Source organism: Bubalus kerabau, chromosome 11 (genome assembly GCF_029407905.1).
Source record: "Bubalus kerabau isolate K-KA32 ecotype Philippines breed swamp buffalo chromosome 11, PCC_UOA_SB_1v2, whole genome shotgun sequence".
Classification (NCBI taxonomy): Eukaryota; Metazoa; Chordata; class Mammalia; order Artiodactyla; family Bovidae; genus Bubalus; species Bubalus kerabau.
Genome location: NC_073634.1, coordinates 104012713 through 104037222, shown reverse-complemented (window position 1 = coordinate 104037222; position 24510 = coordinate 104012713). Strand labels below are relative to the sequence as shown.

The following is a 24510-nucleotide window of genomic DNA, read 5'->3' as shown; positions in this document are numbered from 1 at the left end:
CACTCAGCCCAAGTTCACTGCCATGTGCCCTTGCTGGACCATTTCCACCTACCACCCCCACCACCCTCACCTGCAGCCGCCCTCACTGAGCGAGTGGAATCCAGGCAGGCAGCGGTCACACTTCCAGCCTGTCACCGTGGGCTTGCAGACGCAGGTGCCCAAGTCATCGCACTGGAGGCGCAGGGAGCCTGGGGAGAAAGGGCACAGGGCAGCAGGAGCCCGTGGTGGTGGGCGAGGTTGGGGGGGTGGGGCGGGGCGGCTCACTCACCTGCTGGGTGGCAGTCGCAGGGCTGGCAGGGCGTCCGCGGGCTCCAGCGATAGAAGTTCTCCTGGCAGCGCTCGCAGTGTGGCCCAGCTGTGTGGGCACGGCAGTGCAGGCAGCGGCCACCGTGGCCTGAGCTGCGGAAGAGCTCCCGGTCAAAGGTGCACTCCTCAGAGTGGCCGCTGCAGTTGCAAGCTGTGGGCAGGAGGCAGGGGAGGGTGTGAGTGTAAGGCTGTGGCACGTGGTAGGAGGGGAGCAGGTGCCGATCAGCCTCCTTGGTGAGTGAGCAGGCAGCTGGAGGAAGGTCAAGGATGAAGGAGGAAGGTCAAGGATGGAGTTCAGGCCCGGCTTGATCAAGGATTTGGAGACCAGGTGGTTGATCTTCCAAAATAGGACACTCTCAAGAAGAAGAAGAGAGGCACTGTTAATAAAATACACCCAACACAGGACCCTCCCAGGCAAGCCAGGACAAACAGTCACCTGGTCATGGATCACAGCCAGGTTACCTTCTAAAGCAGCAGCCTGGCTCCCCCTGTGGACCCTCCAAGCCGTAATGGTGTGTGAATCTGATCCCCAGTGACCATGAGGACACTCAGAGGCATGAAAAATACAAGTCACCTTTCATTCACTCATTAACACATTTTTTCAAAAAACAGTATGTATCACGGATCAGCTCCATCTTGGCTCCCATGGTGAGCCCAGCGTGGGGTGGACCCGTGAACGGTAGGAGCCCAGTTCCTGCACACACGGTCGCACTGTTTGACAGAGGACAGATGCAGCAAGCAGGTGAACATCCTGCAGGGGTGGGGCTGTGACGGGAGAAGCAGGGAGGCTCCAGCCTTCCTGGAGGAAGAGCAGGAGGGAAGTGGGAGGGCAAAGGAGGAGGAAGGGAAGGAGAGTCCCAGGGGGAGGCGAGAGGCCCTTTGTGACACAGACAGAGGAGCAGGCTTCACCCAGGGTTGGGGTGGGGGGCGACGTGTCATTGTGCAGTGTGATGGGAGGGAGAGGGGTGCAGGGACAGCTATGAGGTCAAGAGGTCAGCCAGGGCTTGATCCAGGAGGCTGGGCAATCAGGGTCACTGGACTTCACCTTGGAGCAAGGATGTGGATGACCAATTGCATTTGCATTTGAAAGTGGTGCAAGCAGAGGATAGGGGTGAGGGGGTTGAGAGAGCGGGGAGGTGGGGTCTTAGCCGCTCAGAGGAGGGGTGACTGGCTGGACCAGTATTGGCTGTGCACAAGGACACAGTCAGCTGGGTTGGAGGGGCGTGAATGTGATCAAAATGGGGGCTCAGGGTTGCCTGGACTTGGTGGGTGAGAGGGGTCAGGCATACAGCCCAGCTTCCAGGCTGGGAGGACAGAGATGTGACCTCAGGGGTGAGGACACAGCCTTTGGTGTCCCCACCATGGAGTCAGCCCCAGACTGGGAATGGTGAGCCAGCCAGCTTCCTTGGCTCCAGGAGGACTTCCTGGTGGAGGCAGGCCAGCGAGGGCAGAAGGAACTCATTAGGGCCACGGTGGCCCTGGGAAGCTCCTGCAGACAGCATCCTGTTCCGTGGAACAGACTGTCCCCTCCCTCCCCCCTGGGTCTCCGTGTCAGCAGCCCAGGCCCAAGAGCACAGTGGGTCCAGAGGCCGAGCCATCAGGAGCGCATGCGTGGGAAGACGTGCCTCCCATCAGCGCGGAACCAGGCGGGGTCTGGTGCCCAGCGACGGCCAGCTACACTTGGGAGCCCCGAGCAAGTCAGATGACTGTCGGGGGAGGGGGAGGCAGGCAGGGCTTGGGGATACAGTGAGGCTAGAGGGGGCACGCCAGGCAGGGAAGAGCCCCCAGCGGGGAAGGTAAAGCGCCACCAGCCTCTGCAGTGTGCGTCTCTGAGGTTAGGCAGCCCCGGCCACATCACACGGGTCGGGCATCCCAGGGCTGCCTGGGGGCCTGCAGGAGAGGCTGGGTGGGCAGGTCAGCACCCTCCCAGGGCCCGGGGTGGCCTGGCTTTGATTAGCAGCTGCGGTTGGAGCCGTGAAAACAAAGGAACAAGTTGGGGGTCCTTTTCAGCCCTCCCGCCATGCATGCCTCGACTGGGAAGACTGGGTCTGGGGCTCTGTGTGTGGGGGGAGGGCTGAGGATCAAACGCCCCGTCCAGCTCTCCCTCAGCTCCTCCTGGTCCCTATGTGGGGGTGACAGCCCCAAGCTGCTGCCAGCCCACCCAGAAGCAGGGCTGGGGGCTTGGTTTCCCAAGCCTGCAACCCCCCTGCCTCTGGCCCCCAAAGTTCCGGGACACTCACGTAGACACTCGTTGGCAGCCTCGGCCGTGCCCCGGGCCCACGGGCGGTCCTGGAAGAAGGGCAGGCAGCGCTCACAGTCCGTGCCCGTGGTGTTGTGCTGGCATCGACAGGCCAGCCGGCCCTCCTCATCTGGGCCACACTCACTGGCGTGCCCGCTGCACTTGCACCTGGGAGAAGAACGTGGGGGCAGGGTGTCTGCAAACTGGGGGAAGCGCCAGCAGAGGAAGGGTTAATCAGCAGGTAGCCCTGGCCTTCAGGGGAGCCCCGACTCTACCGCTCAGCAGCAGAGCTTTGCATGCCAAGTCGCTTCAGTCGTGTCCAACTCTTTGTGACCCGATGGGCCGTAATCAGGCTCCTCTGTCCATGGGATTCTCCAGGCAAGAATGCTGGAGTGGGTTGCCATGCCCTTCTCCAGGGGATCTTCGCGACCCAGGGATCGAATCCACATCTCTTATGTCTCCTTGGCAGGTGGGTTCTTTACCACTCGACCTTTCTTCCACACCTATTCTGGGCTCAGGGCAACAGGAACAGAGGCGACTGCAGCGGGCTGTTCTGAGCTCTGCACACGTATAAACCCACCACGTCTTCACAAGCCCATTAGGACCCCACACTCAGGGTGCTACACCCAGGGGAAGAAGTCGTCTCGGTCTCCTGGGTAGAGAGGGGGTGGGCCAGCTCTCAGGGCAGTGGGTGGAGGCAGGGGCAGCCAGGGAGGCCACCCCATGCCCACTCCTTTGTGTCTAAAGGGACGAGAAGGAGACTGCCCCACACGTAGGACAGCCCCCAACTCATCTCAAGGCTCCGGTGAGGCTGTGCCTGTAAGGGCAGAACCGGGCCTGCCCCGCCCACCCTCCCCCAGGGTCACACAGGTGGAATCAGGCAGGAACAAAGGTGCCCGGGGGATCACACAGCCTGCTCCGCTGAACCTGACCCTGTGGGACCGTCACCCCAACCCCAGTGGCCAGACTGGGCCGCTCAGACGATGGCCATGGCTCCTGGCTCCCAGACTTCTCTGTCTCAGCCCCCAACTGAGCAATCAGCTCACGTCATCTGTCTGGAGTCTCACTACCACTGTGGAAGGGACTATAACTATCCCCATTTCACAGGAGAGGAAACTGAGGCTCAGGTCATGACGTGACAGATGCTATGTGGCAGAGCTAGAATCTGAACCCCATTCTCTCCTACTCCACGCCAACCCCGAGCTCCTGGACACTCCTCTGTGGCCACTTGTTGTCTCCCCATAAGGTGCGTTTCATGCTCCATCCTAAGTGGGCGCTGAAGACTCTCCAACCACTGCCAGCGGAGCATTGGCTCCTCTCTGGGAGCTCAGGGTAGGCAGGTAATGCCCAGCACTTCTGGCAGGTGAGGCGGGCACCAGGCAGCCTCGGGAGACAGCGGTCACCCATCTCAGGACAAGGGACTGCTCTCGGCCCCAATGGGATGCTGCAAACACTGCCTCCTCCATGAAGCCCTCCGATCTCAAGGGAAGGACTGGAGTTCCTGTGGGCCACTGAGGGACACAGGCTGCTGGGCCACTGTCCCTAGCCAGCTGCTGGCCTGAGGGTGGTCTGGCTCTGGCAGCTGGGACCCAGATGTTCTCTGTCCTGAAGCCCCCTAACAGCAGGCAGTGCGGCTCACCACCATCCACCATCCTCGGAGCGGCCCTGCCCCGGGGAGCTTTGACTTGAGTCAAGTGTGGGAGTCGGAGTCGGGGGAGAAGGGGCAGAGGGGTCCTCACAGACACTCCCGCACTTCCCCTTCACTCCCGAGCCTCCGCCTCTGAGGGGTGCAGATGCCCTGAGTGCGGGAAGTGGACCCGTGCTCCCTTCGCAGACACCCCCATCTCTCTGCACCCCTCAAAGCACCCTTGATTTCTGGAAGCCCCTGCTCCCTACCCCCCTGGGCCACCACTCCCATATTGAGCTGACTTCCCATCCTAACTAGCTTTCAGACCCACACCTCTCCCATCCTCTCTGCCCAACCAGCTTCTTTAAAATATTTATATTTATTTATTTGGCTACGCCTGGTGTTGGTTGCAGCATGTGGAATTTTTGCTGCGGCATATGAACTCTTAGTTGAGGCATGTGGGATCCAGTTCCCCCACCAGGGATCAAACCTGAGCCCTCTGCATTGGGAGTGCAGAGTCTTAGCCACTGGACCATCTGGGAAGTTCCACAACCAACTTCTTCTCTCTCCTCTCATCTCCCCGCTTATGCTGTCAGAGACTGGGGTGTTTTAGAAATCCGATCCTCTTGCTACCTGGCCAAATCCTTCAGCAGCTTCCCACTGACTGCTTCCGGCCGTCTCTGCGTCCCCGTTCCAGCCACAGGGTTGTCACTTCGTTCCTCAAGCCTGGGTCTCGCACATTAGTTCTTTCACTGGGATGCCTGCCCCTCACCTCCTCCAGCCTCGTCGGGGCTCCCTGACCTCCTGCGGGGTCCCCATCTGCAGGGTGGTCCCCCTGACCACCTTGCCCTGGTCTCCCGTCCCTGTTACTCTGGGGTGTGGTTCAGTACAGTTCAGTTGTGTCCGACTCTTTGCAAGCCCGTGGACTGCAGCATGCCAGACCTCCCTGTCTATCACCAACTCCCAGAGTTTACTCAAAGTCATGTCCATTGAGTCAGTGATGCCATCCAACCATCTCATCCTCTGTCATCCCCTTCTCCTCCCACCTTCAATCTTTCCCAGCATCATGGTCTTTTCAAATGAGTTAGCTCTTCAGATCAGGTGGCCAAAGAATTGGAGTTTCAGCATCAGTCCTTCCAATGAATATTCAGGACTGATCTCCTTTAGGATGGACTGGTTGGATCTCCTTGCAGTCCAAGGGACTCTCAAGAGTCTTCTCCAACACCACAGTTCACGGTTACTGGGTTTTAATCAGTTTGTGGTTACTGGGGTCTAATCTGGTGACTGTCTGCCTGGGGCCAGAACACATCTGTCTCTTTTCTCCATTCCAAGGAGCCTGATAAACATTTACATTAAAGATGTCACATGTGCCTGGAGGGCCCAGTACCGGGCGCCTACATGTCAGGCAGGCCTGAGATGTCGATGACGCTTGCTTCTTGGAGAGACGAGATGCTTAAGCAGACAAACGACAACACGCAGTGACTGAAGCTCGAGGAGTATGTGAGGCAGGACCAGGCGTGCCGACAGCAGGGCCTGACGACCCCCGTGAGAAGCATGGACGTATAGCGGCTCCTCCCACAGCGACCTTTCCAGGTCTTGGGCCGAGGGGCTTTGGAGCAGCCTGAACCATTCCTCCTGTGCAGAGACGCCTCAAAGCCTTTTTCAATAATACAAATGTCCCCAGGAAACCCTACTGTACCCAAGTTTACAAGATTTAGGAAGAATGGGGTTGATCAGCTCCATTGGTTATAAGCTCGTGACTGCTGCTTAAAGAAGTGAAGCTGAAAGTCTGGGGTCCCGGGCCTGCTCAAGGCCACTGTAAACCAGCCTTACTTGGAGCACGTGGAACGGTGGGTGGGTGAATTAGATGGGAGCATGGAACAGTGCTGCACACGGGCAATGTGGCATGAACGAATGAGTGCACCTGTCTGAGGCCCAAAAAAGGAAGGAAAGGAAGGGGGAGGGGCCGCCAGGCAGAAGGAACTGCAGGTGCAAAGGGCTGGCGTGTCCCACGGGTGGTGCAGAAACATGGCTCATGTGGGGAAAGCAGCGGGAGGGGTGCGGGAGGCAGGATGCAGCCAGGTCATGAAGGTCTTGAATGCTGGACCCAGAGGACCAGGCTCTGGCTTCTCCCCAAACCCCCCATCACTCAGAGCACCAGAAACGGCTTCTTTAGCATCCACGGTGGCTCAGACGGTAAAGAACCCGCCTGCCAATGCAGGAGATGCGGGTTGGATCCCTGGATGGGGAAGATCCCCTGGAAAAGGGAATGGTTCCCCACGCCAATATTCTTGCCTGGAGAAGTCCATGGACAGAGGAGCCTGGCGGGCTACAGTCCATGGGGTCACAAAGAGCTGGACGTGACTGAGCGACTCACACTTCCCCTTTTCACTTGTTTCACCCTCCACGGCAGCCACCCTCGTCCCCACCGCCGCCCTGCCCCCCACCTACCTGCCGCCCACAGAGAAGTCCGACACGGCGTAGTAGTAGGACTGCAGCACCTTGGGGTCCTTGAAGATGTCATCCCCAAACGTGTTGAGTCGGTCCAGGGAGACGAGGAGCTCCGTGCTGGTGACCCACTCCTGGGGGGCAAGACGGAGGGGAAGGGGCGCCATCAGCAGCGTTTGCTTCCAGGGTGCGCTCCCACCCAGCTCTGCGGGGAGGTCCAGCCTGCGGCCCGGGGGTGGTGGTGGGGGCTCTCCTGACACGCAGGGACAGGCCCAGCCCAGACAAACTCTGAGAGCACTGCAGGAATAAGAAGCCTGTGCTTTGGGATCATGTCAACCTGGGGGCCCAGCCCTGTCCTGACTCTGCAACTTTGGGGAAGCAGCTCGGAACCTCCACGTCCTCCCCATCTGTGAAGTGGGACAAGGGATAACGTCCGTCCCAGGAGGGTGATGGAGGAGGAAGAGCCAATGTCAGCAGCGGGGCATGGAGTCCGCCACGTGGTGGAGGTGCTGGGCAAAGGGCTGGAGCAGCCCTTTTAAAACCATGTCATGCGTGTCCCCTGACTCCTCCCAGTAGAACAGCACTGCCACTCTAGAGGTCAGCCAAGGGAGGGCGCGTCCCAGGGCCCTGGGTTTACAGGCTTCTCACGGGCTAAGGAGCAGCCTCCCACAGACAAGGCCCTTGCCCCAGGTGACGTGTCTCACCAGAACACAGCCCCACGAGAACAGGGACTCGGGTCCTCGCGGCATCCCCAGCCCCAGGCTCTGCCTGGCCTGGAGCAGACAACGTGGTAAATGCTTGCTGATGGCGGGAGGAGAGGCTTCCCCCTGGAAGAGCTGGCGGGGACGTGCGGGGGGAGAGCCCACGTGAAGGCTGACATTTTCATCGGCCCACTGTCACAATCAGAGGTGGCTCCAGCTGAATGTTAATCACCTTTTTAATTCAGCCCAGGAGCCCCTGATTTAGCAATCAGGCCCATCAGGACAGGAAATGAACTCCTGGCAGAGTCTTGACTTCTCACCCCAGCATGACTCAGGCCAGCAGGCCTCCCCGGTCCCCCTCGGGCTCGGCAACTCTCAAGCCCGTGACCTGGGGCCCAGGACCTCTGCCTGAGGATGCTTCAGCAGAGGAGATGTTCTGGCACCAGAAAACTTCAGAGGGGACCTCAGTGCTCGGAGGAGTTTGTCAGCTCCCCCGGGGGTGTCATTCTCTGAATCACTTCCCAAATGTCAGTGTGCATTCAGGGATCTGGTTAAAAAGCAGCTTCTGATCAGAGGTGGGGCCTGAGACTCTGTATTTCCACACGTGCCCAGGTGTTGCTGATGCTGCTTGCCGGTCCCTGAAGCAGCTGAGAAGCAAGGGACAAGGCCTGGGTGGGAACACAGCAGAGCACAGCTGATGCTCTAAGAGTCTTCTTTGTCTGGAGACAGTGCCCGTAGAGAACTCAAATCACTGCTGTCTAAGCTGGAAGGTGCAATAACTGACACTTACTGTGTGGTTATGACTTTCTGCTGCTGCTGCTAAGTCGCTTTAGTCGTGTCCGACTCTGTGCGACCCCATAGACAGCAGCCCACCAGGCTCCCCCGTCCCTGGGATTCTCCAGACAAGAACACTGGAGTGGGTTGCCATTTCCTTCTCCAATGCATGAAAGTGAAAAGTGAAAGTGAAGTCACTCAGTCGTGTCTGACTCTCAGCGACCCCACAGACTACAGCCTACCAGGCTCCTCCGTCCATGGGATTTTCCAGGCAGGAGTACTGGAGTGGGTTGCCATCGCCTTCTCCTTAGGTCCTCACAATAACCCCATGGGGAGGGTTTATTCTGAGCCATGTTTCACAGATGAGTAGGCTGAAGCACCTGATGCAAAGCGCTGACTCATGGGAAAAGACCCCGATGCTGGGAAAGATTGACGGCAGGAGGAGAAGTGAGCAGCAGAGGATTAGATGGTTGGATGGCATCACCAACTCAATGGACATGAGTTTGAGCAAACTCTGGGAGAGAGTGAGATAGTGAAGGACAGGGAAGCCTGGTGTGCTGCAGTCCATGGGGTCACAGAGTTAGACACAACTTAGCGACTGAACAACATGACCCGAAAGACTGAGGTTGAAAGAAGGTAAGTACTGTGCTTCCAAGTTGCAGGGCTGGTGCACAAGGAGCTGGGATTTGTGTTTGACCCTCAGGGTCCCAGCTTTAGCCACTAGGTAGCCTGCCTTCCTGCATGTAACCGCAACGCCCTCATCATATCAGTGGAATCCAGAGGGCAATGACCCGCCAAGGTCTTGGCCTGCAGGGGCCCTCCTCTGGGTTCCTGCATCTGCTCTGCAGCCTATGACCTGCTTATCAGTCTGTGAAGACAATGACCATGGGAACAGCATCAGACTCTCCCTGAGACACCAGGAAGGGACCTGGGAGAGGGAAGGGGAATTTATTCCCTTAGCGCAAATTGTACGAGTCACTCCCTGAAGGTCACTTCTGGGCAAACTGAGGACCCCGTGTACACACGCAATGGGCTTCTGCAACTTCTGATATAGCCCAGTTAAAACCGCAAGTGGGCTCTCGTGTTGATTTTGGACAGAGCCGGGGGCCAGAATGCAATGGTAAGTAGCGGGAGGCGGGGGCTTCGGCCCCAGGCAGCACCCTGCAGAGGGCCAGCCTTCTACCCCAGGCCTGTGGCCCCCTCCATGGGGGATGGAGGGATCCAAGACGCAGCAGTCACTCGAGCATACCCTTCGTTGCTGTTGTTCTGTCGCTCAGTTGTGTCTGACTCTTTGCGGCCTCTGGACTGCAGCACACCAGAGTTTCCTGTCCTTCACTATCTCCAGGAATTTGCCCTAACTCATGTTCACTGAGTTGGTGATACCATCGAACCATCTCCTCCTCTATTACCCTCTTCTTCTCTTGCCCTCAATCTTTCCTGGCATCAGGGTCTTCCTCAATAAATTGGCTCTTAGCATCAGGTGGCCAAAGTACTGGAGCTTCAGCTTCAGCATCAGTCCTTCTAATGAATATTCAGGACTGATTTCCTTTAGGATGGACTGGTTGGATCTCCTTGCAGCCCAAGGGATTCTCAAGAATCTTTTCCAACACCACAATTGATTACATCCTTGGGTACCCCCACCCCAAATACTCCCTGTCCTTAGAGGAAGCACCACCCTGGGGGCGCCCAGAGGGGACAGAGGGTAGGGCGGCCTTGCCTTTCTTTGTCTCTGACCTTGGTTTCTTTCTCTGACCTTGGTTTCTGCCTGGGGGGCCGCAAGGGGCTCATTTCTGCAAAGGCTGTTTCTCCATCAGGGATAACATCCAGGACATATGGGGCAACAAGACAGGGGACCCCGCTGCCAAGATGGCACAGATACAGGTGGATTGACTGTCCCATGGTGGTGCCGACGCCGGTGGGGTCAGAAACCTGAATGGACTCAGACGGGCGAGATAGGGGGACCCAGTGCACACCCACTGCCACAGTGCTCTGCCATGGAGATAAGATCAATGAGCTTCTACGATCTCATCTTCAAAGGGTGAATAAGCATCTCTTAAAGGCCACTCACTCTGCTGGAGACCTTCTTGTTGATTGTCCAAGGTGGCAGCAGCCAGCCCCATGGGCTAGTAATTAAAATTCATTAAAATAAAATAAAGTTGAAAATTCAGTCCCTCAGTCGGGCTAGTCACATTTCACGTGTTCTTACAGACACACGTGGTTCGTGGCAACCCCCAGCACACCATGCAGCTTGGGATCATTTTCTTCTGTCACTGCGAGAAGTCCTGTCGGATAGCTCCGCCTGACAGCACGGAAACCACGACTCCACGAGTCCAAACTCAGGCGCTTTTCACGTTTTCCTTTTGTCCTCGTCACAGCCCTTGGAGACACACGGGGCAGGCACGGCCATCCATCCCAGAGTGGGGAGCTCTGGCAGGGGCTCCAGCTAGGAGTCAGGACCCTCAGGACCCTTCCACCCACCCACACGCGCCCCTGGAAAGTCCCTTCCCCCGCTCTGAGCCTCTGTTTCCCCAGGGGGAAGGGGTTAACTGAGTTGGTGGCTGTCACAGAGCACCCTCTTCCATCTCTTTCATTATCAGCCATTCACAAAAGATTTAGGCACAACAAAAGCTTCTGTTGTTCAGAATCTAAAAACCAGGGGATCTCAAAGCGCCCCCATGTCCTCCTCCCCTGGACCTGAGTGTCCGGGCCAGCCCCTCCCCTCAACCCCCCAACCCCACTCCCCTCTAACCTGCAACACAGGGCTCTCTTCAAAGTTGTAGGCACTGGGCCGGCCCTCCAGGGTGGAGAAGGCCACGTTGCCCCCGCTCAGTGGGGAGATGTCGCTGAACTCAGAGGTGCAGAAGGCCACACGCTCGTCCTCGCCTGGCTGCAGGAACAGGCCCTCAGGCCGGCCGTAGGTCTTTTGGCACGAGGCGCTGTAGTACTGGTAGGGCTCCCAGGGGCCCCCCGCCCGGCTGCGCTTGTAGATGGCAAAGCTCTCGGGTCGACTCGTGTGGAACTTCAGCCGTACATAGGTGATCTCGTAAGCTTTCCCTGCGGTGGGGAGACATGGACCCATTTTACAGAAGGGAAGGGAGAGTCAGAATCCTGGTCCAGGGAGAACAGAACGGCTGGGCTGCAGAAACTATCTTGGATGGATCGTTAGAGGCTGTCTGGGGCACTGTGTGGGGCGCACCATGATCAATTAGTGATGCCTGTCAGGGACACTGGAGAGGACAACGCTGGCATGATTCCCAGGCATTTGCCATCCCTTAATTAGGCCAATTGCCTCCCGGCACAGCAATCAGCAGTGTAACACCCCTGACTCAGCCATCTCTTTCTGCTTCAAATCGCTCCAGCAATGGGATAGTGCCACATCCTGAAGTCCGCTCTGCCATTAGAAAGTTATTTCTTTTACTACACGCCAACAAAGCCAGACGTCCCACCTGTGCCTTTTTACCTCCTTCCCTCCCAGTGATTTCAGACCCCTGGAGTCTGGACACATGCCTGTTTCAAGCCCCCCCAATCCTAATGCAATTCCCCCGGGACTCCACTCTTCCCTCTGCTTCCATCTAACTTTTCTTCAATCCAAATTTCTCAAGAGAAGTCTCCATCTCTTGGACCCACGGCCTTATCTCCCAATTTAACAGTCGTGCGTGCGTGCTAAGTTGCTTCAGTCGTGCCTGACTCTTTTCGATGCTCTGGACGGCAGCCTGCCAGGCTCCTCTGTCCATGGGATTCTCCAGGCAAGAATACTGGAGTGGGTAGTCATTCCCTTCTCCAGGGGATCTTCCCGACCCAGGGATTGAACCTGCATCCCAGGTGGCACTAGTGGCAAAGAACCCATCTGCCAATGCAGGAGACTTAAGAGACATGGATTCAGTCCCTGGGTTGGGAAGCTCTCCTGAAGGAGGGCATGGCAACCCACTCCAGCATACTTGCCTGGAGAGTCCCCCTGGACAGAGGAGCCTGGCGGGCTGCCGTCCGTAGAGTCGCACAGAGTCAGACACGACTGAGCAGCATAGAACTTGTCAAGGTCCCCTTCCTGCATCTACCTTCTTCCCCCTGGCCTTTCTGCCCGGTCTCAGATACCCCAGGAGGCCTGCCCTGCTGCTGCTACCTCCGTCATTGTCCACAGTCTTCCTTACCCACTGAGGACAAGTCACTTAAGTCTTCTGTTTAAAACATCTTGGCCCAAGGTGAGAGCTAAATCTATACAACTCTTAGAAGAAAATAAAAGAGTAAATCTTCGTGACCTGGGTTAGGTGAAGACTTATTAGACGGGACACCAAAGGCACACGTGACAAAAGGAAAAACAGACAAACTGAACTTCATCAAAAACTCCTGTGCTTCTAGACACCTGAAAAAAATGGAAAGCCAACCCACTGGATAGGAGAAAATATTTGCAAAGCATGTATCTGTTAAGGGACTTGTCTAGAATGTATAAAGAATTCTTATAGCTCAAAAATAAAAGGATAATTGGGGACTTTCCTGGGGGTCCAGTGATTAGGACTTGGTGCTTTCACTGCAGGGGGCACAGGTTCTATTCCTGGTCAGGGAACTAAGATCCTGCAAGCCATGTGGCTCCACCAAAAGAAAAAAAAAAAAAGGACAGACAGCCCAACTGAAAAAATGGACATTTCTCCAAAGAAGATATATAAATGGCCAATGTGCACAGGAGAAGATGTTTAACATGACTACCCAGACCAAAACTACAAGATACCACTTCACTCCCCTAAGATGGATATAATAAAAAGACAAAAAGGAGTGTTTGCAAGGATGTGGAAAAACTGGAAGCCTCGTACACAGCTGGTAAAAGTGTAAAATGGTGCAGCTGCTTTGGAAAAGAGTCTGGGGGTTTCTTAAAAGGTTAAAATAAAGTTACCATGTGGCTCCACAATCTCACTCCCAGGTGTGTGCCCAAGCAAAATGAAAACACACGTCCTCACAAAAACCTGCACACGGATGTTCACAGCAGGATTACTCATAAAATCCAAACACCAGCAACAACTCAGACATTCGCTGACAGATAAATGAAAAAAGTAAAATGTGGTATGTCACACAAAGGAATATTATTTGGCAAGAGAAAGGGAGTAAAGAGCCAACACAGGCTACAGTGGAGATGAGCCTTGAAAACAATATGATAAATAAAGCAAGCTGGGCTTCCCTGGTGGCTCAGTGGTAAAGAATCCACCTGCCAGTGCAGAAGACACAGGTTCCATCCCTGGTCCAGGAAGATCCCACATGCAACTAAGCCCGTACACACAGCTAGAAGCCCGCTCCAGCCTGTGCGCCGTAAGAACAGAAGCCACGGCAGTGAGAAGCCCGAACACCGCAACTAGAGAGCAGCCCCCTCTCTGCAACGAGAGAAAAAGCCCGAGCAGCAAAAAAGACCCAGCATAGTCAAAAATAAAAAGAAGTTAATTCCACGGACTACATACAGTATGATTTCACCTATATTAAATGTCCCAAATTGGCACGGTCAGAAAAATGGAAAGTAGATTAGTCGTTTTCAGGGTTTCGAGGGTGGGAGAATACGTGGGGGGAGATGATTGCTAATGGGTATAGGGTTTCTTTGGAGGCGATGACAATGTTCAAAAATGGAGTGTGGTGACGCGTATACAACTCTGTGAATAATACTAAAAAGCACCGAATTGTGTGCTTGAATTGGGTGCATTGTATGGTAAATTATGTTTCCATAAATTTGCCTTATATATTTTAAAAATTGGTCCTCACATCCATTAGGATGGCTATTATTTTATTCTATTTTTAAAATTTATTTGGTTGCCCCAGCTCTTAGTTGCAGTATGTGAGATCTTCAGTTGCAGCATGCAGGATACATTTCCCTGACCATGGATTGAACCCTGGCCCCCCGTATTGGGAGCATGGAGTCCCAATCAGTGGACCACCAGAGAAGGGCCTAGGATGGCTATTATTATTATTATTTTTTTAAAGCAGATAACAATACCAAGCGTTGGCGAGGACGTGGAAAAGTTGGAAGCTTTATGCACTGTTAGTAGGAGTGTAAAATGATGCACTTGCTATGAAAAACAGCTTGGCGGTTCCTCAAGAAATTAAAAATAAAATTACCATATGATCCAGCAATTCCACGACCGAGGATATGCTCCAGAGAATCATGTAGGGTCTTGAGGAAACATTTGGACACACATCTTCACAGTAGCAGTGTTCACGATAGCCAAGAGGTAGAAGCAACACAGGTGATCATGGACGGATGATGAAGAAACAAAACGTGGCTCATCCCACAATGAAATAGTATGCAGACTTAAAAAGCAGGGAATTCTAACACGTGCTACAACCTGGATGACCACCAAGGACGTTATGCGAAGCAAATTAAGCCAGTCATCAAAGGACAAATACTAGGTGATTCCACTTATATGAGGTCCCTAGAGTAATTGAATTCAGTATATGTACTGCTGAAGGGAGCCCTAGAGTAGTTGAATTTATAGAGACAGAAAGTAGAACGGTGAGCGAAGGGGGCGAGAGTGTTTAATGGGGACAGTTTCAGTTCAGTTCAGTTCAGTTCAGTCGCTCAGTCGTGTCCAACTCTTTGCAACCCCATGGACCACAGCATGCCAGGCCTCCCTGTCCATCACTAACTCTCAGAGTCTACCCAAACCCATGTTCATTGAGTCGGTGATGTCATCCAACCATCTCATCCTCTGTCGTCCCTTTCTCCTCCTGCCCTCAATCTCTCCCAGCATCAGGGCCTTTTCCAGTGAGTCAGCTTTTCGCATCAGGTGGCCAAAGTATTGGAGTTTCACCTTCAACATCAGTCCTTCTAATGAACACCCAGGACTGATCTTTAGGATGGACTGGTTGTATCTCCTTGCAGTCCAAGGGACTCTCAAGAGTCTTCTCCAACACCACAGTTCAAAAGCATCAATTCTTTGGCACTCAGCGTTCTTCACAGTCCAACTCTCACATCCATACATGACCACTGGAAAAACCATAGCCTTGACTAGACGGACCTTTGTTGGCAAAGTAATGTCTCTGCTTTTTAATATGTTGTCTAGGTTGCTCATAACTTTCCTTCCAAGGGGTAAGGATCTTTTAATTTCATAGCTTCAGTCACCATCTGCAGTGATTTTGGAGCCCAGAAAAATAAAGTCAGCCACTGTTTCCACTGTTCCCACATCTATTTCCCATGAAGTGATGGGACCAGATGCCATGATCTTCGTTTTCTGAATGTTGAGCTTTAAGCTCAACTTTTTCACTCTTCTCTTTCACTTTCATCAAGAGGCTTTTCAGTTCCTCTTCACTTTCTGCCATATGGGTGTTGTCATCTGCATATCTGAGGTTATTAATATTTATCCCGGCGATCTTGATTCCAGCTTGTGCTTCCTCCAGCCCAGCGTTTCTCATGATGTACTCTGCATATACGTTAAATAAGCAGGGTGACAATATACAGCCTTGACGTACTCCTTTTCCTATTTGGAACCAGTCTGTTGTTCTATGTCCAGTTCTAACTGTTGCTTCCTGACCTGCATGTAGGTTTCTCAAGAGGCAGGTCAGGTGGTCTGGTATTCCCATCTCTTTGAGAATTGTCCACAGTTTATTGTGATCCACACAGTCAAAGGCTTTGGCCTAGTCAATAAAGCAGAAATAGGCATTTTTTTTGGAACTCTCTTGCTTTTTCAATGATCCAGTGGATGTTGGCAATTTGATCTCTGGTTCCTCTGCCTTTTCTAAAACCAGCTTGAACATCCGGAAGTTCACGGTTCAGATATTGCTGAAGCCTAGTTTGGAGAATTTTGACACATGGACATCACCAGATGGTCAACACCGAAATCAGATTGATTATATTCTTTGCAGCCAAAGATGGAGAAGCTCTTTCAGTCAGCAAAAACAGTCAGCAAAAACAAGACCAGGAGCTGACTGTGGCTCAGATCATGAACTCCTTATTGCCAAATTCAGACTTAAATTGAAGAAAGGGGGAAAACCACTAGACCATTCAGATATGACCTAAATCAAATCTCTTATGATTATACAGTAGAAGTGAGAAATAGATTTAAGGGCCTAGATCTGATAGACAGAGTGCCTGATGAACTATGAACAGAGGTTTGTGACATTGTACAGGAGACAGGAATCAAGACCATCTCCAAGAAAAAGAAATGCAAAAAAGCAAAATGGCTGTCTGAGGAGGCATTACAAATAGCTGTGAAAAGAAGAGAAGCAAAAAGCAAAGGAGAAAAGGAAAGATATACCCACTTGAATGCAGAGTTCCAAAGAATAGCAAGGAGAAATAAGAAAGCCTTCCTCAGCCATCAGTGCAAAGAAATAGAGGAAAACAATAGAATGGGAAAGACTAGAGATCCTTCAAGAAAATTAGAGATACCAAGGGAAAATTTCATGCAAAGATGGGCTCAATAAAGGACAGAAATGGTATGGACCTAGCAGAAGCAGAAGATATTAAGAAGAGGTGGCAAGAATACACAGAAGAACTGTACAAAAAAGTTCTTCACGACCCAGATAATCATGATGGTGTGATCACTCGCCTAGAGCCAGACATCCTGGAATGTGAAGTCAAGTGGGCCTTAGAAAGCATCACTATGAACAAAGCTGGTGGAAGTGATGGAATTCCAGTTGAGCCATTTCAAATCCTAAAAGATGATGTTGTGAAAGTGCTGCACTGAGTACGTCAGCAAATTTGGAAAACTCAGCAGTGGCCTCAGGACTGGAAAAGGTCAGTTTTCATTCCAAACCCAAAGTTTCAGTTCAGGAAGATGAAAAAATTTGGTGGGTGGATGGTGGTGATGGTTATGCAGCTACGTGAAAGCACTTAATACCAGTGAGCTCCGCACTCAAAAGGTTATGGTAATAAATTTTATGTTACGTGCATTTTACCACAATAAAAGAAAAATTGGGGCCGAAGTATATATATTGGTCCCTCGGGAATGCAGTGTGACGACACAGATGAAAAGCCATAAAAATGTTCTCAGTCTTTGGTTAAAAAAAAAGGAAAAGAAAATCCCACTTCTGGGAAGTCAAACAAGGCACTGAACCTAAATCGAGGAGTTAGTTCATCAAGGAACTGCTTTTATAACAGGGGAAAAACTGGAACCATCAGGGTTCAATAAATTGTAGGGCATAAACTCACAGGCTGGTTGAATCCACCGGAACAGTTGACAGTGAGTTTATATTACGTGGGAAAGTCAAAATGCTGAATGAAAAAAGGAGACAAACGATCCTACATTCGGAATCATCAGATGATATTTAAAAAGCCCCAAAGAAGAGGCAGAAAAGAAAGACATCAAACGCGTAAGCATGACTGTCCTCAGGGCAGAGGACTCGGGGACTCTTCTTCCTTCTTCAATTGTTCTGCATTTTCCCAGTTTTTTGTTTTTTTTTTTTTTTTTTTTTTCTCACAAAGCTTGTTCTAATTTAAAAACTGGAGAAAACACAAATTTTTTAAAAAAAATTTTAAAAAGCAACCGCCTTGCCATGTTCTGTTTTAAGATGTTTTTCAAAGTTACAGCACAGCTTGGCACTGCCACTCCGAGTCCCTTAAAAGAAAGCATGTGTCCCACACAGAGCCAGTGTCTGGGGCGGCGGCTTCTGTTCTGAGCAGGCGTCAGGCCTTGGAACCAGGTGGGGACGCCCCAGACGTGCGTTCATGAAAGGATGTTCATGGAGGTTGTCCTGGGTCCACCGACCCAGGCTCCTCTGTAAACATCCAGCCAGACACCTCGCAGGAGGGGAGCTTGGAGCCACTTAAAAGGTAGCTGGCAGCGAGAAGCTTGATCGGAAAAAGGCAGCCACTGAGATTTCATGCAAACGAGGAACTTCACACGCGAGGAAACCTCACGGCTTTTCCCTTTCCTTGCCAAGCCAGGAGGCAAGAGAAGACCCAGGAACATCACAGAGGCACAGCAGCGACTTTCTGTTACAAGAATTAATTAGAAGGGCGAAGAAAGCAGGGTAATCCCTGCTTTGTGATGAAAAGGTTCCTGCCAAAGGCAGCCCAAAGGCTGGGAAAGGAACTGAGGTCTTCTAAGCAGCGACAAGAATGAAAACTGCAGCTTTGACCTTGACCCTCGCAAGCTGTGGGGCAGGTAGGGCTTTAGGTGATTGAGACAGGTGTGCTCCCATCAAGAAAGCTGGGAACACACTGGTGTCATCCCCAACTGTTAACTGGGGGGCGACACTGCTCAGGACCACATGGCTCCCACCTCCCAGCCACCCAACATGCTGTTCCCTCTGCCTAGAATGCTGTTCCCTCTGCTCCTCACCTGGCTGGCTACCACGCATCCCTGCTCATCCCACTGGCTTAGCAGACTGATCACATGCCCCAGCCTGAGTCCTGGGTGGAACCGCCTTCTTCCAACCTTCCTGATGGCTATTCATCCACGGGCTGTGGGTTTGGGTGTCTCACTGGTGCTCCCCAGCTTCCCCAAGTCTCTTCACCCTGTTCTGTAAAGACCTGCATGTCCCTCCCACTAGACTGTGACCCTGGGGACAGGGGCAGTGAATCCTCAGCGCTGAGCATCGTGTCTGGTGCACAGTGCGTGAGTGCTCAGTCACTCAGTTGTATCCTACTCTTTGCAACCCCATGGACTTCAGTGTGCCAGGCTCCTCTGTCCATGAAATTTTCCAGGCAAGAATACTGGAGTTGGCTTGCCATTTCCTCCTCCAGGGGATCTTCCCGGCACACAGTATATGCTCAGATGCTCAGTCATGTCCGACTCTTTGTGACCCCATGGAGTATAGCCCGTGCCAGGCTCCTCTGTCTATGGGATTCTCTTGGCAAGAATACTGGAGTGAGTTGGCATTTCTTCCTCCAGGGGATCTTCCCGTTCCAGGGATCAAACCTGGGTCTCTTAGGTCTTCTGCACTGGCAGGAGGATTCTTCACCGCTGGTGCCAACTAGGAAGCCCAGCACACAGTAGGTGCTCCATAAATGCTTGCCAGATGAAGCATGATTTTTATTAACACCTTCTAGGAGGGTATAATCCAGCGAGCAAGTGGAGACAGGCAAGCCCGACAACATGGTTGAGGCTGTCACAGAGTTTCTGCTCTTCATGACCTCTGAATAAGTCTGTTTAACAGCAGCCGCCATTTACTGAGCACCTACTATGTGCCAGGCACCTTGTATTATTTTTTTAAGTCTTCTTTAATTTGCATTTATGTATTTTTGGCCACAAGCCATGTGGGATCTTAGTTCCCCAACCAGGGATTGAACATGTGCCCCTTGCATCGGAAGGTTGGAGTCTTAACCACTGGACCACCAGGGAAGTCCCACCAGGCACCTTGTTAAGTGCTCTATGTACACTGTATCTCAGAGACCCCCGAACGTGTCCATCACTGTGTGCATCTCGCTAACGAGGAACCCGAGGCTTGAGCAGAAGACAGGGACTCGCCCAAGGTCACGTGGAAAACAGCTGAGTCTCTACTCGACCGCAGGCTTGTCGGCCCCAAAGTCGCCGAACCAGACACCCCTCCATTCAGGGCTCAGAGAGAAGGGGTTGCCTAGGAAGGGGGTGCCGGTGCCCCCTGAGAACCGCTGAAGTCAGCCAAGCCAGCACCAGAGGCACCCAGCCCTGTCCTCTCCAGCCAGCTGGGCCATAAAGCCCGACAGGAATGACACCAGGGCAGTCAGAGAAGCAGGCCGGCCCACATCCGGCACTGACCGAGCACAGGGAGCTCCGAAGGAGAGGCTTATTTTGGGAAAATGGAAACAAAACAAAGCCCTTTAATTGGAGCCATCTGGGGCGCAGTGGCCTGGGGATGGGGCTGGAGGGGGCAGGGTGGGGAGCTGAGCTGGAAACTCGGGGGTGAGGCTGTCCTGCCCATCAAGGGCATGAGAACCAGGTGGGGAGAGCCGCTCCCAGCCTGCAGGGGCGCCACAGAGGGCTCCTGGGGCCTTGCAGTCCACCGTTCTCTTCCTCTCCCACCCCGTGTTAGCCCCACTCTTGGTGACCCCATGGACTGTAGCCTGCCAGGCTCCTCTGTCCATGGGATTCTCCAGGCAAGAAATACTGGAGTGGGTTGCCATTCCCTTCACCAGGGGATCTTCCCCACCCAGGGATCGAACCCAGGCCTCCTGCATTGCAGGCGAGTCTTTACGATCTGAGCCACCAGGCTTGGTTGTTCAGGTGCTCAGTTGTGTCTGACTCTGCGACCCCATGGACTGCAGCACGCCAGGCCTCCCTGTCCTTCATCATCTCCTGGAGCTTGCTCAAACTCACGTCCATTGAATTACTGATGCTGTCCAATCATCTCATCCTCTGTTGTCCCCTTCTCCTCCTGCCTTCGACTTTCCCAGCATCAGGGCTTTTCTAATGAATCGGGCTAGCTCTTGGCAATTTGGGGCTCAATGTCTTTTCCAATGAGTCAACTCTTCGCATGAGGTGGCCAAAGTATTGGAGTTTCAGCTTCAGCATCAGTCCTTTCAATGAACACCCAGAACTGATCTCCTTTAGGATGGACTGGTTGGATCTCCTTGCAGTCCAAGGGGCTCTTGAGAGTCTTCTCCAACATCACAGTTCAAAAACATCAATTCTTCAGCGCTCAGCTTCCTTCACAGTCCAACTCTCACATCCATACATGACCACTGGAAAAACCATAGCTTTGACTAGATGGACCTTTGTTGGCAAAGTAATGTCTTTGCTTTTTAATATGCTATCTAGGTTGGTAATAACTTTTCTTCCAAGGAGTAAGCGTCTTTTAATTTCATGGTTGCGGTCACCATCTGCAGTGATTTTGGAGCCCCCAAAAATAAAGTCTAACACTGTTTCCACTGTTTCCCCATCTATTTCCCATGAAGTGATTGGAAAAGCTCCTGATGCTGGGAGGGATTGGGGGCAGGAGGAGAAGGGGACGACAGAGGATGAGATGGCTGGATGGCATCACTGACTCGATGGACATGAATTTGAGTAAACTCCGTGAGTTGGTGATGGACAGGGAGGCCTGGAGTGCTGGGAGTCATGGGGTGGCAAGGAGTCGGACATGACTGAGTGACTAAACTAGAACTAGAATCCCCGTGAAAAGCTGGGTGTCTATCACAGCACCAGACACCATGAGAGCCTGGCTGGATCAGGGCTGGGCCCATGACAGTTCCCTCATCTTTGTGCCAAGAGTCTAAACCCCAAATATGGATCAAGATTGTCAAGTTTATTGTCTAACCTGTGGAGAGAGTGAACAAGTTTTGTCTGATTATTGTCTATGGCTTTGTGTTAAGAAGGATTCTGAGGTCTAGTCTGAACAGAGATGTGACTGAAATGCTGTTATTGCTGTTCAGTTGCTAATTCATGTCCAACACTTTGTGACCCCATGGACTGCAATATGCCAGGCTCCTCTGTCCTCCAGTTTGCTCAAATTCATATCCATTGAGTTGGTGATGCTATTTAATCATCTCATCATCTGTCGCCCCCTTCTCCTTTCACCTTTAATATTTCCCAGCATCAGGGTCTTTTCCAATGAGTCGGCTCTTTGCATCAGGTGGCGAAAGTATTGGAGCTTCATCATCAGTCCTTCCAATGAATATTCAGGGTTGATTTCCTTTGGGATTGATGGTTTGATCTCCTTGCAGTCCAAGGGACACACAAGAGTCTTCTCCAACACGACAATGTCAAAGCATCAGTTCTTCAGCACTCAGTCTTCTTTATGGTCCTACTCTCATATCTGAACATGACAACTGGAAAAACCAGAGCTTTGACTATATGGACCTGTGCCGGCAAAGTGGTGTCTCTGCTTTTTAATATGCTGTCTAGGTTTGTCATAGCTTTTCTTCCAATACATGTTTGCAAAGAGACGTGGCAGGATATTGAAGGCTGTTGCAATAAATCAGGAAAGACATGAGGGGTTGAGTGGTCATGATGGGGAGGGAGGCGAAGACAAGGAAACTTCCAGAGAGTGGTCTAGTGATCTGGTGAATGCTGAAGTCAGAGGATGAGGAGGGAAGAACTGCAGTTGATTCCTGAGTTCCTTGCTTTGGTAGGTGAGACACCAGGGGAAAGAAGGATGCTTTTACTTTTGAATTTTAAATACACATAAAATTTATCATCTTAATCATTGTTAAGCACATGAATGACTGGTATTAAGCACATTTACACTGTTGTGCAACCATTTCCTCCCTCCATCTTCAGAACTTTTCCTTCTTCCAAAACCTCATACCCATTAAACGCTAACTCCTTCTTTCCGCCCCCAGCCCCTGGCAGCCACCATTTTCCTTCCTATCTCTATGAATGTTACTCTTTAGGGACCCTTATGAGTGGAATCATGGAGCATTTATCCTTCTGTGTCTGGCTTATTTCACTGAGCATAATGCCCTCGAGGTTCATCCATGTAGCAGCAGAGGTCAGACCCAGGTGTCCTTCCTTTTTAAGGCTGAAAACATCCTCTTGTGTGACTACGGCCACATTTCGCTTGTTCATTCATCAGTGGACGCCGAGTTACTTGCAGGCTTCAGATACTGTGGATAATGCTGCTACGGGCATGGTTTACCCGGTGCCTTTATCTTTGGACCCCGCGTGACATTCAAGGGCTGACTTTCCGGTGAATGCTTGAATGACCCAGTCAAGGGCTCAGGTGGGAGCCTGGGCTATAGGTGCAGGTGGAGCCCCAAATGTCGACCATGACCCCACTAGGCAAAGCCAGGGGGCATGAGACGGGGAGAGGGCACAGCTGGTGGCAGGGCTGGTGGGGAGACGAGAGAGAGCAGCGGAAGGGAGGGGGTGAAGCGGCTGGAGCCCCGGGCGGGGCAGGAGAGGCAGGGCCAGGAGGAAGGGCGGGGCCACAGCTCAGGAGTCGGGATTTATCTGGAAGGCTGGGGGGGGTCGGTGGTCATTCATTCACGCATTCATCCACAGGTTCCTTGTTCCTGGGAGGAACACGATGCGGCTGTCATGAACGGGGTTCACATTCCAGCTCCGCTGCCTGCTTACTGGCTCTGTGGCCTTGTGTGAAATACCTAACCTCCCTCGTGTGAACTGGGCATGTGTTTGGAACGGAGTGACTCAGTTTCCCCATTTGCAAAACGGGCATCACAATAAGATGGATTCATGAATAAATGACCGCAAAGCACTTAGAAGAGTCCCTGGCACACACGTGACTAAATGCTCGCTGCTATTCCATTCACCCACCCAACCAACAGCACCAGTGCACAGGGCGCCCTGCCCTGGGTGCTGGGGGACAGCTGTGAAAACGGGCATTTTCCCTGTAGCCTGGAGCCAGGGATGGACACGAACAAACCAAAAGCTCACACTCATGATCTAGACTGGGACAGGGGAAGGTTAGGGCTGCAAGAACACAGAGGCAAGCCCTCTGCCCAGTGCCGGAACCTGGAGGCTTCCTGGAGGAGGTGACCTCAAAGCGTAGCAGGGGAGAGAGCAGCTTGTCCACTGCTGCATCCCCAGGGCTTGGTACAGGGACCGGCGCGTGGTAGGCACTCGGTTGTTTTATGAATGAGATACGGGTGATCCGAGAGAAGGCGGGAACAGGAAGTCATCCCGGCCGATGCAACAGCAAAGGCAAAGACCGAGAGGAGAGAGGCAGTCTCTGGCCATCATGGGCCCTGCTGACGTGGAGGTGACGTGGCCAGAGTTGGGGACAGGGGCGATTCGGAGGCTACCTGCATCCTCTTGGGTTTGGGGACTTCCCGCTCCTACAACAGCCGGGTCCATCCTGAGCCCAGAGCCGGGCGAGGCAGCCAGGGCCAGCTGGGCCCAGGGCCATGGGGGGCTGCTTCTGTGGTGGAAGCTAGTCGTGGCTGCTGCCTTGACCCCCTGACCTGCCTGGGGCCCCAGCATTCCAGCCAGAGCCCCCAGGGAGAAGGAAGGAGGACTTGGTCCCCCCCCGGCACTGGCCTCGGCCAATGCAAACACGGCCGCCCACTCGACAGGAAGACGCAGTGGAGCCAGGCTCAGGAGACGCAGCCCGCGTCGGGCTCCACAGGGGCCGGCAGGTCCTTCTGACGTCAGCTCCCACCGGGCCAGGCCCCGCTGTCCTCTCCTTCCCTCCGCTCTGGCCAGCCAGACCGCCAGGTCCAAGAACACACAGAGCGGCCTCCTAGTCCCCCTGTGCAGCTCCCTTGACCTGGAAGGTCCTCCCTTCTCAGCTCCCACCACCCTTCAGATCTCTAGGAGGTCCACTCTGGGTATGTCCCCAGAGCGTAAATCTTCATCCACATGGTTCCAGGGGCCTAGCTTATCTTCTTTCTCCATGATGCCAGGGCAGACGCTGACCAGATGCTGGATGCCAGAGAACTGGTCCACCCTGGGCGGCCCCCCAGCCAGGAGCCCATCCTCCACACCCCTGCAGCCTTCCCCAAGCTCGGGGGCTCAGGGCTCACCTGCTCAGGGACTTAAGGGTCCTTCCAGGAAGTTCTCCGGAATTTAAGAAAGTGGACAAGCAGAAGGGAGACCCCACTGACCGGAGCCTAGCCAAAGGCTGAGGCT

The 24510-nt window shown here is 53.1% G+C and overlaps 1 protein-coding gene across 2 annotated transcripts in view; it reads right to left on the bottom strand.

Annotated features, from left to right (window-relative positions):
* LAMC3 (laminin subunit gamma 3) overlaps positions 1 to 24510 on the bottom strand; it is a 68027-nt gene that overhangs the window by 39531 nt on the left and 3986 nt on the right. For both annotated transcript variants that reach the window (XM_055541414.1, XM_055541415.1), the window contains exons 2-6: positions 10845 to 11149; positions 6624 to 6754; positions 2547 to 2713; positions 269 to 457; positions 71 to 188 (exon numbers count right to left, since the gene is read on the bottom strand). In XM_055541414.1, coding sequence (XP_055397389.1) covers positions 71 to 188; positions 269 to 457; positions 2547 to 2713; positions 6624 to 6754; positions 10845 to 11149 — 910 coding nt within the window. The remainder of the gene's footprint in view (positions 1 to 70; positions 189 to 268; positions 458 to 2546; positions 2714 to 6623; positions 6755 to 10844; positions 11150 to 24510) is intronic.